The 17,378-nt window shown below is 41.8% G+C and overlaps 1 protein-coding gene across 3 annotated transcripts in view; it reads right to left on the bottom strand.

Moving 5' to 3' along the window:
* Positions 1-17,378, bottom strand: part of gak (cyclin G associated kinase) — a 132,645-nt gene that overhangs the window by 67,057 nt on the left and 48,210 nt on the right. For all 3 annotated transcript variants that reach the window (XM_078214129.1, XM_078214130.1, XM_078214132.1), the window contains 3 exons: positions 12,948-13,083; positions 7,553-7,665; positions 1,491-1,590 (listed from right to left, as the gene is read on the bottom strand). In XM_078214129.1, the coding sequence (XP_078070255.1) occupies positions 1,491-1,590; positions 7,553-7,665; positions 12,948-13,083 (349 nt within the window). The remainder of the gene's footprint in view (positions 1-1,490; positions 1,591-7,552; positions 7,666-12,947; positions 13,084-17,378) is intronic.

Raw genomic sequence — 17,378 nt, 5'->3', positions numbered from 1 at the left:
TTCCACGGGATAAGTGCTTTGGGATTTCCATGGGGTCACAAAGCACATCTTGGGGGTATGGCCGGTCTCTACGATCAGGGCCATTATCAACATCTTTTCAGTTCTGTTTATTCAGCTCACCAAAAAACCAAAAGGTCAGACACAGAGTCAAAGAGAGAGAGAGCCTAGAATTGAGAAACTATAACACAAGGTGCCCTTTCAGTATACAAGGTTATTCAATTACTTATTCGTGTGCATTGAAATACGTCAACTAAATGTGTTAGCTAATATTCAACAATAATCAACCATCATATTTTTGGACAGATCAACTATAACTGAAATAGTTAAAGAGAGAAGAATGAGCTTGCATTTATAAAGTGCCTTTCACAACTTCAAGCTGCCCCAAAGCCCCTTATCACTAATTAAGTACTTTCAAAGTGTAGTCACTGTTATAATGAAATAAGTTATCCTGCCTTATTTCACTTTTACAGGGCTCCAGATTGATCAAGGTTGGGAAAAGCAAGGTTTTCTACTTTATATTCAGCACACGGAGCACTTTTATCATGTATGGTACGGGTTAGGAGTTTCAAGCACAAACGCAATACCATTGATGAAAACAATCTGTCAGACAGACTGCTGAAACAGTCCTTGATCACAGTTTGGATCAAGAGGAGTTTCTTTGGTGCTCGGAACGCAATTGTACCTATCCAGTTATTTTTATCCAGGATTAAAAGGCAGAGGCACAGAATGAGTTTAATAGCGTTTCACAACTAATTTCTATCACACGCTTTTCTAATTTCTTCAAAATTCCATCTCAAAGTTTCATGAAGATACAATCTTTTAAAAAGTTTGTCTGCAGCTGTGATCTCAGTGGAGGTCAGCTTAAGGTAGTAATTCAAAGCAATATGTAATTGTTCAATTTTTGACTCATCATTACACTGAGAAGGAAAAGGGAAAGAAAAGGGAACACAATTGAACCTCTTTAAAATGCCCAACATAAAATTCCCAATATAAACAACCTTCTTTGTGATCTTATATTATGGTGTTGCAGTGATTTTGATTTAACAGGGCTACATGCTCCAAGCACATTAATCAGTCCTCTGGGTGGGGCCTGTCACTGTAATTCTGGAGATTCAAAAGGAAAACAAACCAAAGCCTCTCCTGTTTGTTAATATATGAATTAATCAGCAACATAAAGCACAATGAAAATGAAAGAATCAAATAAAAATGAGAGCATCACATCAGCAGCACGTTGCTGGTGACCTGATTGCGACATGCACTTTCCGACTTGCAATTTGTAAAACCAAGAAACAGTCCGGAATCAAACAGTGGGATGTCAAACACTAAATCTAGTTTAGTAGCAAAATCACTGAAGTTGGCCATCAATCTGAAACAAATTGTACAGTTTGGACTTGAATGTAATTTGATGCTGCACATTACACATGGTTTTATACTGGAGAGTTTTGCGGCTACTCCTTTATTCCTCCTTTGTTGATAAATAGGTCACATACCTGCATTGTGCATGTTGTTCAGTGGTCCTGCTGGTTTGCTCCACGGTGGCGTCGAACTTGCCACTGTACTGTTGGCCACCCCTCCATTCTGCTCCAGGAGCTGCAAGGATTGGTAACCGTCACAATTGATCTTTCGCAGATAAGAGCCCAGCAAACTCATGAGAGGACAACCCAAACACGAGCACAACAAAGAAAGCCGAGATTCCCAGCCACCAGTTGCAAATTATTCTGCTAACGAGTCGCAGTAGCAAGAAGCTTCTCTTCAGAACAAACAGGGCATTGCTGTGTTACTGCCATCTCGAAGCTCAGCTGCCTACACTTACAAGCAGACCCAGCAGGATATCCAATTTGGCTTTGGGCCCAGCCTTGATCAGTGTACGCAGCTAACTACACTACGTCTGCTTGACATTTAAGCTGATTAGTTTGAAGATGAGCAGATTACCTTCATAATTCTATCCCCACTGTGAGAATGGACAGCTTTTTGGAGGAGAGGTCCCACTTTTATAAAATTTAACACCATTTAAACATTTTCCAACATATTAAACCACAATATAAATGCCAAGTTTTACAATCTGTACAAATATTCACAACAGAATAAGAAAAAAAACAATAACTTTATACCAGTCCCTTTAACTTTATATAGATCTAAAACGTCTTATTCTACAACAACCTACAATAAAACCCAATTTCTACGTACCACATACTTTTCAGTGGCCATGTGTCAATTGCCCCATGGAGGTCGGGACTGACAACACATTGGTGTGTAAAGCAGGATTCCACTTGATGCAAGTGCAGGGCTGGATTTGTTAATAGTGTTAATTTCTCTTCATTATGGTATTCCATGTTATGTAATCATTGGTATCTACCATTTAGGAATGTATGTGTAAATCTGGAACCCAATGTCAATAGCTAGCTGAACTGAAGTGCTTTCAACAGGAAAAAAACAGCTAACAGGAGACAACTGAAGTACTTAACACAAAACAAAATAAATAATAAACCTGTCAAAGCCAGAAGTCAACACTGCTGACAGTAAAACAGCAACAACAGTAGAAGAAATACAATCCAAAGGTGTGCGGGTTAGGTTAGGTTAGTGTCAGGAACACTAGCAGGGTTATGACGATAGGGCCTGGGTGGGATTGTTATCGGTGCAGGCCCGACAGGCTGAATGGCCTTCTTCTGCACTGTAGGGATTCTATGAAGACGCCTCTACAGCATTATAAATATAATTGACCACAGAGGAATTTATATAATGTTCAACTTTTACTTTGTGCTTGGAAACAATATCGAGCTGCTATCATGACATGACATGATGAAGGAACAAGGTCTTATACAGGAGCAGCTGAGAGAAATTCAATACTTTCATGGCTACTGCAAGAGCACTTATCTGTTAGAGCGACACAGTACCAAATAGTCCCCTTCCCTCTTTAAGAACATAAGAACATAAGAAATAGGAGCAGGAGTAGGCCATCTAGCCCCTCGAGCCTGCCCCGCCATTCAATAAGATCATGGCTGATCTGACGTGGATCAGTACCACTTACCCGCCTGATCCCCATAACCCTTAATTCCCTTACCGATCAGGAATCCATCCATCCACGCTTTAAACATATTCAGCGAGGTAGCCTCCACCACCTCAGTGGGCAGAGAATTCCAGAGATTCACCACCCTCTGGGAGAAGAAGTTCCTCCTCAACTCTGTCTTAAACCGACCCCCCTTTATTTTGAGGCTGTGTCCTCTAGTTTTAACTTCCTTACTAAGTGGAAAGAATCTCTCTGCCTCCACCCTATCCAGCCCCCGCATTATCTTATAAGTCTCCATAAGATCCCCCCTCATCCTTCTAAACTCCAACGAGTACAAACCCAATCTCCTCAGCCTCTCCTCATAATCCAAACCCCTCATCTCCGGTATCAACCTGGTGAACCTTCTCTGCACTCCCTCCAATGCCAATACATCCTTCCTCATATAAGGGGACCAATACTGCACACAGTATTCCAGCTGCGGCCTCACCAATGCCCTGTACAGGTGCATCAAGACATCCCTGCTTTTATATTCCATCCCCCTCGCAATATAGGCCAACATCCCATTTGCCTTCTTGATCACCTGTTGTGCCTGCAGACTGGGCTTTTGCGTCTCATGCACAAGGACCCCCAGGTCCCTTTGCACGGTAGCATGTTTTAATTTGTTTCCATTGAGATAGTAATCCCATTTGTTATTATTTCCTCCAAAGTGTATAACCTCGCACTTCTCAACGTTATACTCCATTTGCCATATCCTCGCCCACTCACTCAGCCTGTCCAAATCTCTCTGCAGATCTTCTCCGTCCTCCACACGATTCACTTTTCCACTTATCTTTGTGTCGTCTGCAAACTTCGTTACCCTACACTCCGTCCCCTCCTCCAGATCATCTATATAAATGGTAAACAGTTGCGGCCCGAGTACCGATCCCTGCGGCACGCCACTAGTTACCTTCCTCCAACCGGAAAAACACCCATTTATTCCGACTCTCTGCTTCCTGTCGGATAGCCAGTCCCCAATCCACTTTAACACACTACCCCCAACTCCGTGTGCCCTAATCTTCTTCAGCAGCCTTTTATGGGGCACCTTATCAAACGCCTTTTGGAAATCCAAAAACACCGCATCCACCGGTTCTCCTCCATCAACCGCCCTAGTCACATCTTCATAAAAATCCAACATGTTCGTCAAGCACGACTTTCCCCTCATGAATCCATGCTGCGTCTGATTGATCGAACCATTTCTATCCAGATGCCCTGCTATCTCCTCTTTAATAATGGATTCCAGCATTTTCCCTACTACAGACGTTAAGCTGACCGGCCTATAGTTACCCGCCTTTTGTCTCCTTCCTTTTTTAAACAGCGGCGTAACATTAGCCGTTTTCCAATCAACCGGCACTACCCCAGAATGCAACGAGTTTTGATAAATAATCACTAATGCATCCACTATTACCTCTGACATTTCTTTCAATACCCTGGGATGCATTCCATCCGGACCCGGGGACTTGTCCACCTTCAGTCCCATTAGTCTACCCAGCACTGCCTCTCTGGTAACATTAATCGTATTAAGTATTTCTCCTGCTGCCAACCCTCTATCGTTAATATTTGGCAAACTATTTGTGTCCTCCACCGTGAAGACCGACACAAAAAACTTATTTAAAGACTCAGCCATATCCTCATTTCCCACTATTAACTCCCCCCTCTCGTCCTCCAAGGGTCCAACATTCACTCTAGCCACTCTATTCCTTTTTATATATTTATAAAAACTTTTACTATCATTTTTTATATTAATTGCTAGCCTAGCTTCATAGTCTATCCTTCCTTTCTTTATCGCTTTCTTAGTCTCTCTTTGTTGTTTCTTAAATTTTTCCCAATCACTTGTTTCTCCACTATTTTTGGCCACTCTGTACGCAGCTGTTTTTATTTTAATACTCTCCTTTATTTCCTTCGTTATCCACGGCTGGTTCTCCCTTTTCTTACAATCCTTGTTTTTTGCTGGAATATATTTTTGCTGGGAACTGAAAAGGATCTCCTTAAAAATCCTCCACTGTTCCTCAGCTATCCTACCTGCCAGCCTGCTCTCCCAGTCTACCTTAGCCAATTCATCCCTCATCCTATCATATTTCCCTCTGTTCAAACAGAGGACAGTGGTTTGAGACCAAACTTTCTCCTCTTCCATCTGAATCAGAAATTCGACCATATTGTGGTCACTAGACCCAAGAGGGTCCTTCACAATAAGATCCTTAATTCTACCTACCTCGTTACACAATACCAGATCCAAAATAGCTCGTTCCCTCGTCGGTTCCATAACATGCTGTTCAAGGAAACTATCCCGACAGCATTCTAAGAACTCTTCCTCCATTCCACCCTTACCGACTTGAGTCTGCCAGTCAATGTGCATGTTGAAGTCCCCCATGATTATTGCCGTTCTGTTTTTACACGCATCCCTTATCTGCTTGTTTATAGCCCTCCCTACCTCAACATTATTATTTGGGGGCCTATATACCACACCTACTAGTGTCTTTCTCCCTCTACTATTCCTCATCTCTACCCATAATGATTCCACGTTTTGTTCCTCAGAGCCTATGTCATCCCTCAGTACTACCCTGATATTATCTCTTATTAATAGCGCGACCCCACCACCTTTTCCTTCCTGTCTATTCTTCCTAAACGCCTGATACCCCTGGATATTCATCTCCCAGTCCTGGTCACCTTTCAGCCACGTTTCTGTAATGGCCACTAGATCGTACCCACTTGTGCTGATTTGCACCATCAACTCATTCACCTTGTTCCGAATGCTTCGTGCATTCAGGCAAAGTGTCCTTATTCCAGCTTTTATCTGGACCCGCTTTGATGAGTCGCGAACACCCTCTCCCTCTACTCCCTTATCTAAATTACCGCCTTCATTCACTTGCACCCTCTCCTCTACCATTAATTTTGTAATTCCCCTTACCCCTGCATCCTCCCCCCCATCAATTAGTTCCTTGATCCTAGTCAACTCTTCTAGCTCCCCTCCCCCCAACCTATCTAGTTTAAATTCTCCCCAGTAGCCTTAGCCAACCTACCGGCCAGGATATTGGTCCCCGTGTGATTCAAGTTCCACCCGTTTTTTGTATACAGATCACCCCTACCCCTAAAGAGGTCCCAATGGTCCAGGAACCTGAATCCCTGCCCCCTGCACCAGTCCCTCAGCCACACATTCATCCTCCACCTCACTCCATTCCTGCCCTCACCTTCCCGTGGCACAGGCAGTAATCATAGAGGCAGAATGAATAATTCATAGCTTGTGAACAAAAAATAACCTATACGATTCAGGAAGTGTAAATATACGTATCAGTAACATCATAGAACATCTCATTTATTTAACTCAAATAAAAGCCTGCAATAATCTGTATGTGGGTAATCATATCTAACCCACCACATCAAAACATCTGATCCCTTCTGCTATTAGCCATTATACCTTTAAAAGATTCACAATAAAAAAAACATTAACACAAGATAAAGACAACAGCAGGGCTATGCAGAGAAGTTTTGAGATTCAATTCCTTGTTCAAGTCCCTCTCTTTACCTCTGTCACCTTTCCATATTTGGTTATGACTGCCTCTCTTACACTGACCTCCTTCAATCGGACAATATGACAGTCCAGGTAACAGAAGAACCAATACAACTTCATAACTAGGATATTGGGAAAGTTCCTTTGCTTTTCTTTGAACAGTTGGGATCTTCTCTGCCCACATGAACAGGCAATTTGGGTCTCAAGTGTCTTATCCAAAAGACAACACCGCTAACTCCTTCAATGGCTTCCCTGGATTTGTTTCACTCTTAAACTTAACAGTCAAATGCTGCCAAGACCCCAACAAAGCAGTTGGCTAAAGAAACGCCAAAACCTGCCCATCAGAACAACTAAACCTTACATCAAATAGTGATCAGATCACCTTACCACTGGCCTAACCTGCGACGAAGATAACAGTGCATTTGGATAATGGAGAAGTTAGCTTGCTTTGATACATCAAAAGCAGAGGAAGAGGAAATCACACTGTCAGTATAGCCGAGAGCAAAACATTTCTGTCCATTGTAATCACATCAAGATATTTACAAATCAGCTGATCTTTTCTGCTGTTGCCAAAATACCAGACTCAATTGAAGAGACTCGGCAGTGATTTGTGAGTAATACTGTGAATGGTTCAGTTTTAATCATTGCTCATCTGGTTAATGATGAGCTGAGAGGAACACAGATGATCCTAGAAGTTAATTTATTCAAAGTCTATGGTCACTGGAAATCTATGGCAACCCAGGGTAATGTCACTCTTGGATGTTACCATCGTGACCTGCAGTGTACTCAATGGCTACTGTTCTCCTCAATTTAAACATGAAATTCAGAAAAAAATTGTCAAAAAATGAATAAACCCAGGCACCAGGAAATATACTGCTATAGTACATTGGTATTTAAGTACGAAGATTTGAATTTGAATTCAAACTTCCTTTTCAATGTGTTTTTTAAAATGGGATAAATCACCTGATGTACACCTGGAGAACGAGGATCAAGTTTCTTACCTCTGTAATTGGAGATTTAAGATTAATATTCCTCGCTGCAGCTATCTCCTGCAATTGATTCACAATCTCTGTAATAGTTAATCGTTCTTCAGGATTTATCTTCATTGTATTACCTACAGCAACAAAAGGGAGAAAATAAGAGTCATCATGTTACATTCTGCCAATGGGTGTTTTGAGGTAACATATGACTAAAACATAGTACAAGGATTCACTCCCCTGCACTCCAGTCACCAGCTAGAATTTAGCATTCACAGCCTTAACAAAAATAAGCAAACTTGCATTAATATAGCTTTCTTCTCATTCTCAGAATATTTCAAGTGCTTCACAAACATGAATAATTTTGAATTTTAATTTACTGTGATATCTCTCAGCCAGTTTGAACACAGCAAGGTTCCAAAATAGCATCAAGATAATGAATAATTAATCTGTTTTATGTGTGTTGGTTGGTCAGGATATTGGGAAAGTTCCTTTGCTCTTCTTTGAACAGTTGGGATCTTCTCTGCCCACATGAACAGGCAATTTGGGTCTCAAGTGTCTTATCCAAAAGACAACACCGCTACTCCTTCAGCACTGCAGAGGCATCAGCCTAGATTGTGTGTTCCAGTTCTGCAGTTTACCCGAAGGACATCACAAACACAGACTTACATCAATGTGATATTGCATCAAACCATTAAAAGTGGCCAAAATCCATCTCAATCTGCTTCAGCCAACATTAACTCAAACCACAATGGCATATTTTAATTATTGTACATCTTATAACATGAACCCAGGTCACATGTAACTGAGAGCATTGCAGTTAATTTTCCAAAGTTCTCTTGATGCGGGAACTATTCCTTTAGTTTGAATAACTGTGCACCATTCCTCTTTTTAAGAAAGCTGACAGAGGGAAACCAGGAGATTGATATTTGTTGTTGAGAAATTGCTAAATGTCGATAATTAAGCATAGGGTAACTGAGAATCTTGAAAATGTTCAGCTGATCAGTGAGAGCTAGCATGGGTTTGTAAAGGGTAGTCACGCCTGAAGAATTTGATTGCATTTTCTGAGAAGATGACTAAAGTAGAGTTGTTTTTAAATTCATTTGTGTGACATGGTGTCTCTGGCTGTCCAGCATTTATTGCCCATTCCTAGTTGCCTTTGAGAAGGTGATGGTGAGCTGCCTTCTTGAATCGCTGCAGTCCATGTTCTGTGGGTTGACCTTCAATACAATTCCAGGATTTTGACCCAGCGACTGCGGAGGAACAGCGATATATTTCCAAGTCAGGATGGTGAGTGGCTTGGAAGGGAACTTGCAGGTGATGGTGTTCCCATTTATCTGCTGCCCTTGTCCTTCTAGATGGAAGTGGTCATAGGTTTGGAAGGTGCTGTCTAAGGATCTTTGGTGAATTGCTGCAGTGTATCTTGTAGATAGTACACAATGTACCATGCCTTGTGTACTATGTTGTGAGACAAATGTACCATGTTGTGAGACTTCCTGAGGCATGGTACACTGGGGAGACCATGCAGACGCTACGACAACGGGTGAATGAACACCACTTGACAATCACCAGGCAGGAGTGTTCTCTTCCTGTTGGGGAACACTTCAGCAGTCACGGGCATTCAGCCTCTGATCTTCGGGTAAGCGTTCTCCAAGGCGGTCTTCACGACACACAACGCAGAATCGCCGAGCAGAAACTGATAGCCAAGTTCCGCACACGAGGACGGCCTCAACCAGGATCTTGGGTTCATGTCACACTATCTTTAACCCCCAAAACTTGCGTGGGCTTACAAAATCTCACTAACTGTCCTGGCTGGAGACAATACACATCTCTTTAACCTGTGCTAATGCTCTCTCCACTTAATGTCTGTACCTTTAAGTCTTGATTACCTGTAAAGACTCGCATTCCAACCATTATCTTGTAAATTGAGTTTGTGTCTATATGTGCCCTGTTTGTGAACACAACTCCCACTCACCTGATGAAGGGGCAGTGCTCCGAAAGTTTGTGGCTTGTGCTACCAAATAAACCTATTGGACTTTAAGCTGGTGTTGTGAGACTTCTTACTCAGCAACAGGAGACAATGAATCAGGTTAATGGGCAGATAACCCGTTTGACAGGTGACTAATGCTGTCCCACAGGATCTGTGGTGGGATCTCAACTAGTCCCCGTACTTATTAATTACTTAGATGAAGGAATAGAAAGTCACATAATCAGAAGAGCTGATGCCACAAAGGTAGGTGACAGGGTAAGCAATGCAACTCAAAGCTAAACATCACAAAGAAATACTGATATTAGGTAAATGGAAAAATCTATGTTCAACTGATTTAAATGAGGACATAAAAAGGATAGAACAGGTTACTTTTTAAATGTTGAAAAGTTAGAAACAATGCAGGTTGGATCTTTGGATTTGGGACTCAAATCCAAAGATCATTAAGATGCTAAAAACAGGCACAGAAATGAATTAAAAAGCCAAATAAAATATTGGCCTTTAAATCTAAAGGACTAGAACACATCGGGATTGACGTCATGCTTCAGCATCTGTATGCAGCACTGGTCAGACCACTCATAGAATACTGTGAGCTGCTTTAGGCACGACACAAGGAATAAAATCATGGCCTTATGAGTGCCGTATGGACTTACCAAAACAACAGCTGCATTCCAAGGGTTAAATTATGTGGCAAAATGACACAACCTAGGGTGGTATTCTCTTGAATTCACAAAGTTAAGGGATAGTTTGACCAAATTTTGCAAGCTATTATGGAGAACTAGTGGGGTAGATTGAGACAACTATTTCTGCTGGCTGGGGAGACATGGTTAAAAAATTAGAGGCAGATTTTTCAGAAATGAAATTAGGAAAAAAAATTATTCAAAGGGTCGAAAGAAGAAGTTTGGAGTTGCCTTCTGCAAACAGCAATTTATGTGAGATCAAATGTTCATTTTAAAACTAAGACTGATTTTTTTTCTTGGCCACAGATATTAAGGAATATGGGACAATGGCAGGAATGTGCAGCTAGGGTGTAGATCCGCTACGAACTCTGCAGAACAGGATCGAGGAGCTAAATAGCAGACTCCTATTACTACGTTCCTGCGGTCTACATAGTTTTGTTTTCTCCTTGAAAGGGACAGAAGTTCATAAAAATTTTCAATCACTGTAAGGTATGCAACAAGAAGAATGTTTCAACTACAAACTGTATAGATCTAAAGAAAAACACAAAAATGATTGCAGCATAGTATCTTAAGCAATAAAAGTTCTATAGGTCATGTTAGTTTATTAAAAATTACCTTAAACTAAAAGTTCACTTCCTATTTTAGTATGATACACTGCAATAAAATAGTCTAGTTTTTAACTCTCAATTTTTCATAGGAAATCCCCCTCCTCGCAAGCACACTCACTGAGCTAAGTATGAAGAACAATCTGTTGAGATTCTCTCATGCATTCTTGAAAAAAAATACATTGCGAAGTTAGCATCTTTACTAAGCTTCTCTCCTCAAGCCCTCTTTTAGAGTTCATCTCATCTGTAAAACTCTTTTTCGAGAGCCTTGACGTAATTTCTATTAAACCACCTCTTTCCAGTTCAATTTATTTCACAATGTAAATGGTCCCTCTCCTCACTTTCTGTCCCACTTCCTTTTAAACCACCACTATCACCGCGCCCTCAAAAAAAAGCCCTTCTCTCCTTGCAAACGATTGTTCCCATCACCAGCCTTCAAGGTTGCTTTCCAAATCTTGTCCATCTTCCACACATCTATTGGCTTAAGTCTCTTCAATCAGGTTTTTCCCTGGCATAATACTGAAACAATTCTAATGTCCTAAATAACATGCTCTGCAACTATAGCTGTGGTACATTATCCATCCTAGTCTTTGACTCTGCAACTTTAACATGGTCATCATACTATGCTCCTCCAATGCTTCTCCTCTACTGACCAACCCAGTAGGACGCTCTTGCTCCTCTTTGCACCTCTACATTATAACATTCAGAGTTCCCAAAGATCTATCTTTGACACTTATTTCATAAAATCGTAGAATCCCTACAGTGCAGAAGGAGGCTACTCAGCCCAAGAGACTATACCAACAACAATCCCACCCAGGCCCTATCCCTGTAACCCCACACATTAACCCCGCTAATCTCCCTGACCCTAAGGGTCAATTTTGCATGGCCAATCAACCCAACCCGCCCATCTTTGGATAGTGGGAGGAAACCAGAGCACTTGGAGGAAACCCACGCAGACACGGGGAGAATGTGAAAACTCCACCCAGGCAGTCGACCGAGGCCAAAATTGAACCCGGGTCCCTGGTGCTGAGAGGCAGCAGTGCTAATCACTGTGCCATCCCATTTCTTCATCATCTACATGCTGCCTCTTAGCAACATCATCTGCAGTCATGGGGTCAAATTCCATGGGTGCTGACAACACCCAATTGTATCTTTCCACTGCCTACATCAATCCATCAACTATCTCAGTACTCTCTTGACATTCAGGCTGAGATGAGTCACTTTCAGCTAAACAATGAGAAAACAAAGACATTGTCTTCAGTCCCTGCACAAATTCCAAACCATTGTCACTGATTCTATCTCCCTCCTCAGCTATAACCACAGGCATCCTATGTAGCCATAAAGCAGAACCACTAACCCCATTTTCTCTCAATAACTAAGTCTGCCTGGTAATCCTCTATCATCATCTGCGTCTAGCTATCTGCTGCCAACATCTCCGTACATACCTGTGCCAGCTTCATACATGACTATTTCAATGCTCTTCTGGCCAGCCTTCTATCTTCCACCTCCCGTTCTTGCAAAATCTATACCCTATTCTTCACAAAGTTCCAATTTTCATCCTTGGATTTAACTTCCTTATGGCCTCAATTCTGTCTGTAGCTGCAAACACCTCCAGTCCCACAACACACTATCCTATACTCTCTGTATCTAGGATTCTAATCTTCATCCAACCAACAGTGGCTCACTTGCAGTTGCTTGCTCAGCTCTGGAATTTCCTTTCTCATGTCCTCCACCCCCCTCTGCTCCATTAAGACCTTCCTTAAAATTCAACTCTTCAATTAAGCTATTGATCAATCAAATTCTCAGAGTCCATTTTATCATAGGATCTTTGTGAAACACTTTATTCTCACACTACATAAATGCAAAGTGTTGTTACTGAGAATATCTTTTTCCATTTTTTATTTGAGATTTCAGCAATGAGATTGATATGACATTTACTGATGCTCAGGTCATTTACAGAAAGAAGTATCTGCACTGGAGGGTTAACGTTTATGAAACCAACCCCATGCATCCCAACACCATAGTTCATTGTTGCAAAATAATCAAGCAATAATCTAGAGACAATGAGAAAAAAAAGTCAGTATATATCTTGCATAATTAACCTGAACATGAAACGGAGATACTTTTTAGTTTGTGCAAATACTTACGAATGAGATCGTGAAAAACGGTGTATTTGGTATCAGTCGAAGGAATAGAGTACTTTCCATTTACAATTCCAAGTTTAGCACCATCTTCAAATGGATGCTGCTTAAAGCACAGAAGGTAGAGGATGCACCCCAAGGCCTAAGGAAAGTTACAAAATACATTTAATCAAAAGTTGCATGTTAATTACAGATGATAACTCTCTGCCCAACTGCATTGATGACAGGTACTTTGCCTGTAGGTAAATTCGCTTATTTCATTTTTCTCTTCAGAAGACAATAACTTATATAATTGCACAACAATCGAAGCCAACAACTCTCCAACACCTCTTCTCAAGCAACTCTATTTTATGTTCAATCTTAAAAGCAGTTGATCTATCAAAAAGGGAAAGGTAACAGGCATGATGGCCCAACATACACATTCCATTAGGGACACCAATTCAAAGGAGTAAGTCAGGTTGATCCTTCCCTCCGAGCCCAGGAACACTAGGGCAAATGAGAATGTTCCTCTTGCTGCCTAGGTTGAGGTCAGTTAAATCACATAGAGCATGAACTGGACCTGGAATCCTCATGATCTCGAAAATCAACGTCAAGAAAGTCATTGCACTTGTACACTTGGCCTTTATGATATTTGCTTAGTGAAACAAAAATGAAAAGCTCTTCTACTGAGCCCTGTATACTCTCCATTTAATTCAGCAGACAGGGGAGAGGGAGGAGGCCAGAATAAAGAGCTGGAGAGTTCACAGTGGACCAACCGTGTTCAAAGAAATAAAAAAAAATCAAGTGTGAAGCCACAGGAAAGGAGGTAACGGATTCCTTGGTATTTCCTTTTCTTCTGTTTTTGTTCTCTGTCTCTTTAAACTAGGTAACTTATGCCGGCTCCAAGTAGAGAGGATCTCCAAGAAGATCGCGCATATCGACACAGACGGTGTTTACCCCAGTCCAACGCCGGCACCTCCACATCATCTTTAAACTAGGACAGTCATTTGAACTTGTAGCCAGGAAATTAAAAATTTCAGAGTAGGTACAATAAGAAGTGAATTAATAGTAAAAATATGAGCGCAGAGCAGGTCTAGAGACAGAAATTAAAATGAGTCGTTCAAACAAGGTTCTGAAAGAGGAAAGACTATTTTTTTAAGATAATGGATAGCTAGCTGAGATCTGTTGGTTGCAATTCCTGGACCGCATGGGACCTTCAGGCAGCTCCATGTGCCTTGGGGAACTACATATGTGCGAAGTGTTTCCATCTTCTTGAGCTCAAATGAGCAAGGGACTGGTTAGCAGGGAAAAGTAAATGATAGGAATACAATTTTTATAGGCGATTCCATGGTTCGGGGAACAGACAGGCGTTTCTGGCACTGTCATTGTGAGTTCTGCATGGTATGTTGCCTCCCTGCAGAGAACATGCAAAATATTCTGCAGGGGGGAGGATATGAGCCAGAAGTTGAGGTCCACATCCAGACCAACAACAGAGAGAGCAAGTATTTAGGTACTATAGTCAGACTTTTAGGAGCGAGGGAGGAAGTTAAAAGTAGGACGTCAAAGGTAAAAATCCCTGGATTACTCCCAGTGCCAGGCACTCGCAGGAGCAGAAATAGTAAGATAAAGGGTATCAATCCATGGCTTGGGGTATGATGCAGGAGGGACGGCTTCAAATTCCTGATACATTAGGGCCAGTTCTGGAGCAGGAGGCACCTATTCAAAAGGGTGGATTGCACTTCAACAGGACTGGGGCTAATCTCGTCGCCAGGAATTGAACTAGTGTGGTTGGGAATGGTTTCAACTGACAGGAAGAGGGCACTAGCATATAGGCGTAGAAAAGAGCAAGATAAGGGAGCGGGAGCATTGGATGGTACTAGACAAGGAAGTATCATAATTAAACAGGGGCAGACTAAGGAGGATGATTATGAATAAGACAGGTTTAGAGGCATTTACGCAAATGCACAGCACGTGGTGAATTAGGTCAGTGAGCTACAAGCACAAATAGATGTTTAGGAATATGATGTAGTAACAACTAGAGAAACGAGGCTTAAAAGTTGTGAGGATTGGTCCCTTAATATTCAAGGATATTGTGTTCAGAAAAGATAGAGAAGGAACAATGGGAGTTGGGTGGCAGCACTAATTAGGGAAGACACTGTAATGTAGGGAAAGAGAAGATGTCCTTGAGGAGCCAAAGACCATTTGGTTAGAGCTGAGAAGCAAAGAGTATTATCATGCTACTAGGGATATTCTAAGGATCTCCAAATGGTGAGGGAGAATGAGGAGCAAATTTGCAAAGAAATCACAGAGATAAGCAAGAACAATAGAGTGGTGATCTTGGGGAACTTTAAATATCCTAATATCTATTGGAATAATATTAAAATAAAGAGTAAGAAACTTAGAAACCCTACAGCACAGAAAGAGGCCATTCGGCCCATCAAGTCTGCACCGACCACAATCCCACCCAGGCCCTACCCCCAAATCCCTACATATTTACCCACTAATCCCTCTAACCTACGCATCCCAGGACACTAAGGGCAATTTTAGCATGGCCAATCAACCTAACCCGCACATCTTTGGACTGTGGGAGGAAACCGGAGCACCCGGAGGAAACCCACGCAGACACGAGGAGAATGTGCAAACTCCACACAGACAGTGACCCAAGCCAGGAATCGAACCCAGGTCCCTGGAGTTGTGAAGCAGCAGTGCTAACCACTGTGCTACCGACCGTGCCGTAAGGAGGAGGAGGAATTTCTGAAATGTGTTAAGGAGAATTTCATTGACTAATACGTTCTTGGTCCAACTAGGAAGGAGGCATTGTTGGATCTGGTACTGAGGAATAAGATGACAAGGTGTCTATGGGGAAACATTTGGGTAAGACCGATTGTTGTATCAAAGGGTTTAGATTAGTAATGGAGAAGGACAAGGAAGTTGAGGGTATTAAGTTGAAAGTGGAAACGTATAAAATGGCAAAGGTTAGTAGGAGGCCAGAAGAGTGGGATAGATTCCGAATGCAGCAAAGAGTTAGCATAGTTTCCTGAAGGAAAAATCACATCTGACAAATTAACTAGAGTTCTTTGAGGAGATATCAACTAGAGTAGACAAAGGAGAACCAATTGATGTTGTATATTTGGATTTTCAAAAGGCATTTGATAAGGTGTCACACAAAAGGCTACTACACAAGATAGGAGTTCATGGAGTTGGAGGTCATAGAGTCATAGAGGTTTACAGCATGGAAACATGCCCTTCGGCCCAACTTGTCCATGCCATCCTTTTCTTTTTAAAAACCCCTAAGCTAATCCCAATTGCCCGCATTTGGCCCATATCCCTCTATGCCCATCTTACCCATGTAACTATCTAAATGCTTTTTAAAAGACAAAATTGTACCCACCACTACTACTACCTCTGGCAGCTTGTTCCAGACACTCACCATCCTCTATGTGAAGAAATTGCCCCTCTGGACACTTTTGATTCTCTCTCCTCTCACCTTAAACCTGTGCCCTCTAGTTTTAGATTCCCCTACCTTTGGGAAAAGATATTGACTATCTAGCTGGTCTGTGCCCCTCATTAATTTATAGATCTCTATAAGATCACCCCTCAGCCCCCTACACTCCAGAGAAAATGTCCATGTCTATTCAGCCTCTCCTTATAACTCAAACCATCAAGTCGCGGTAGCATCTCAGTAAAGCTCTTCTGCATTCTTTCTAGTTTAATAATATCCTTTCTATAATAGGGTGACCAGAACTGCACACAGTATTCCAAGTGTGGCCTTACCAATGTCTTGTACAACTTCAACACGACGTCCCAACTCCTGTATTCAATGTTATGACCGATGAAACCAAGCATGGCAAATGCCTTCTTCACCACTCTGTCCACTTGTGACTCCACTTTCAAGGAGCTCTGAACATGTACCCCTAGAGCTCTTAGTTCTGTAACTCTCCCCAACGCCCTACCATTAACTGAGTAAGTCCTGCCCTGGTTCAATCTACCAAAATGCATCACCTTGCATTTGTCTAAATTAAACTCCATCTACCATTCGTCAGCCCACTGGCCCAATTGATCAAGATCTTGTTGCAATTGGAGATAACTTTCTTCACTGCCCACTATGCCACCAATCTTGGTGTCATCTGCAAACTTACTAACCATGTCTCCTATATTCTCATCCAAATCATTAATATAAATGACAAATAACAGTGGATCCAACACTGATCACTGAGGCACACCGCTGGTCACCCTCTGGCTTCTGTCAAGAAGCCAATTTTGTATCCATTTAGATACCTCATCTTGGATCCCGTGAGATTTAACCTTATGCAACAACCTACCATGCGGTACCTTGTCAAAGGCCTTGCTAAAGTCGATGCAGATAACATCAACTGCACTACCCTCATCTATCTTCTTGGTTACCCCTTCAAAAAAACTCTATCAAATTTGAGAGACATGATTTTCCACTCACAAAGC

Source organism: Mustelus asterias, chromosome 6, assembly GCF_964213995.1.
Source record: "Mustelus asterias chromosome 6, sMusAst1.hap1.1, whole genome shotgun sequence".
Classification (NCBI taxonomy): domain Eukaryota; kingdom Metazoa; phylum Chordata; class Chondrichthyes; order Carcharhiniformes; family Triakidae; genus Mustelus; species Mustelus asterias.
This window is presented reverse-complemented; position numbering and strand designations above follow the sequence as displayed.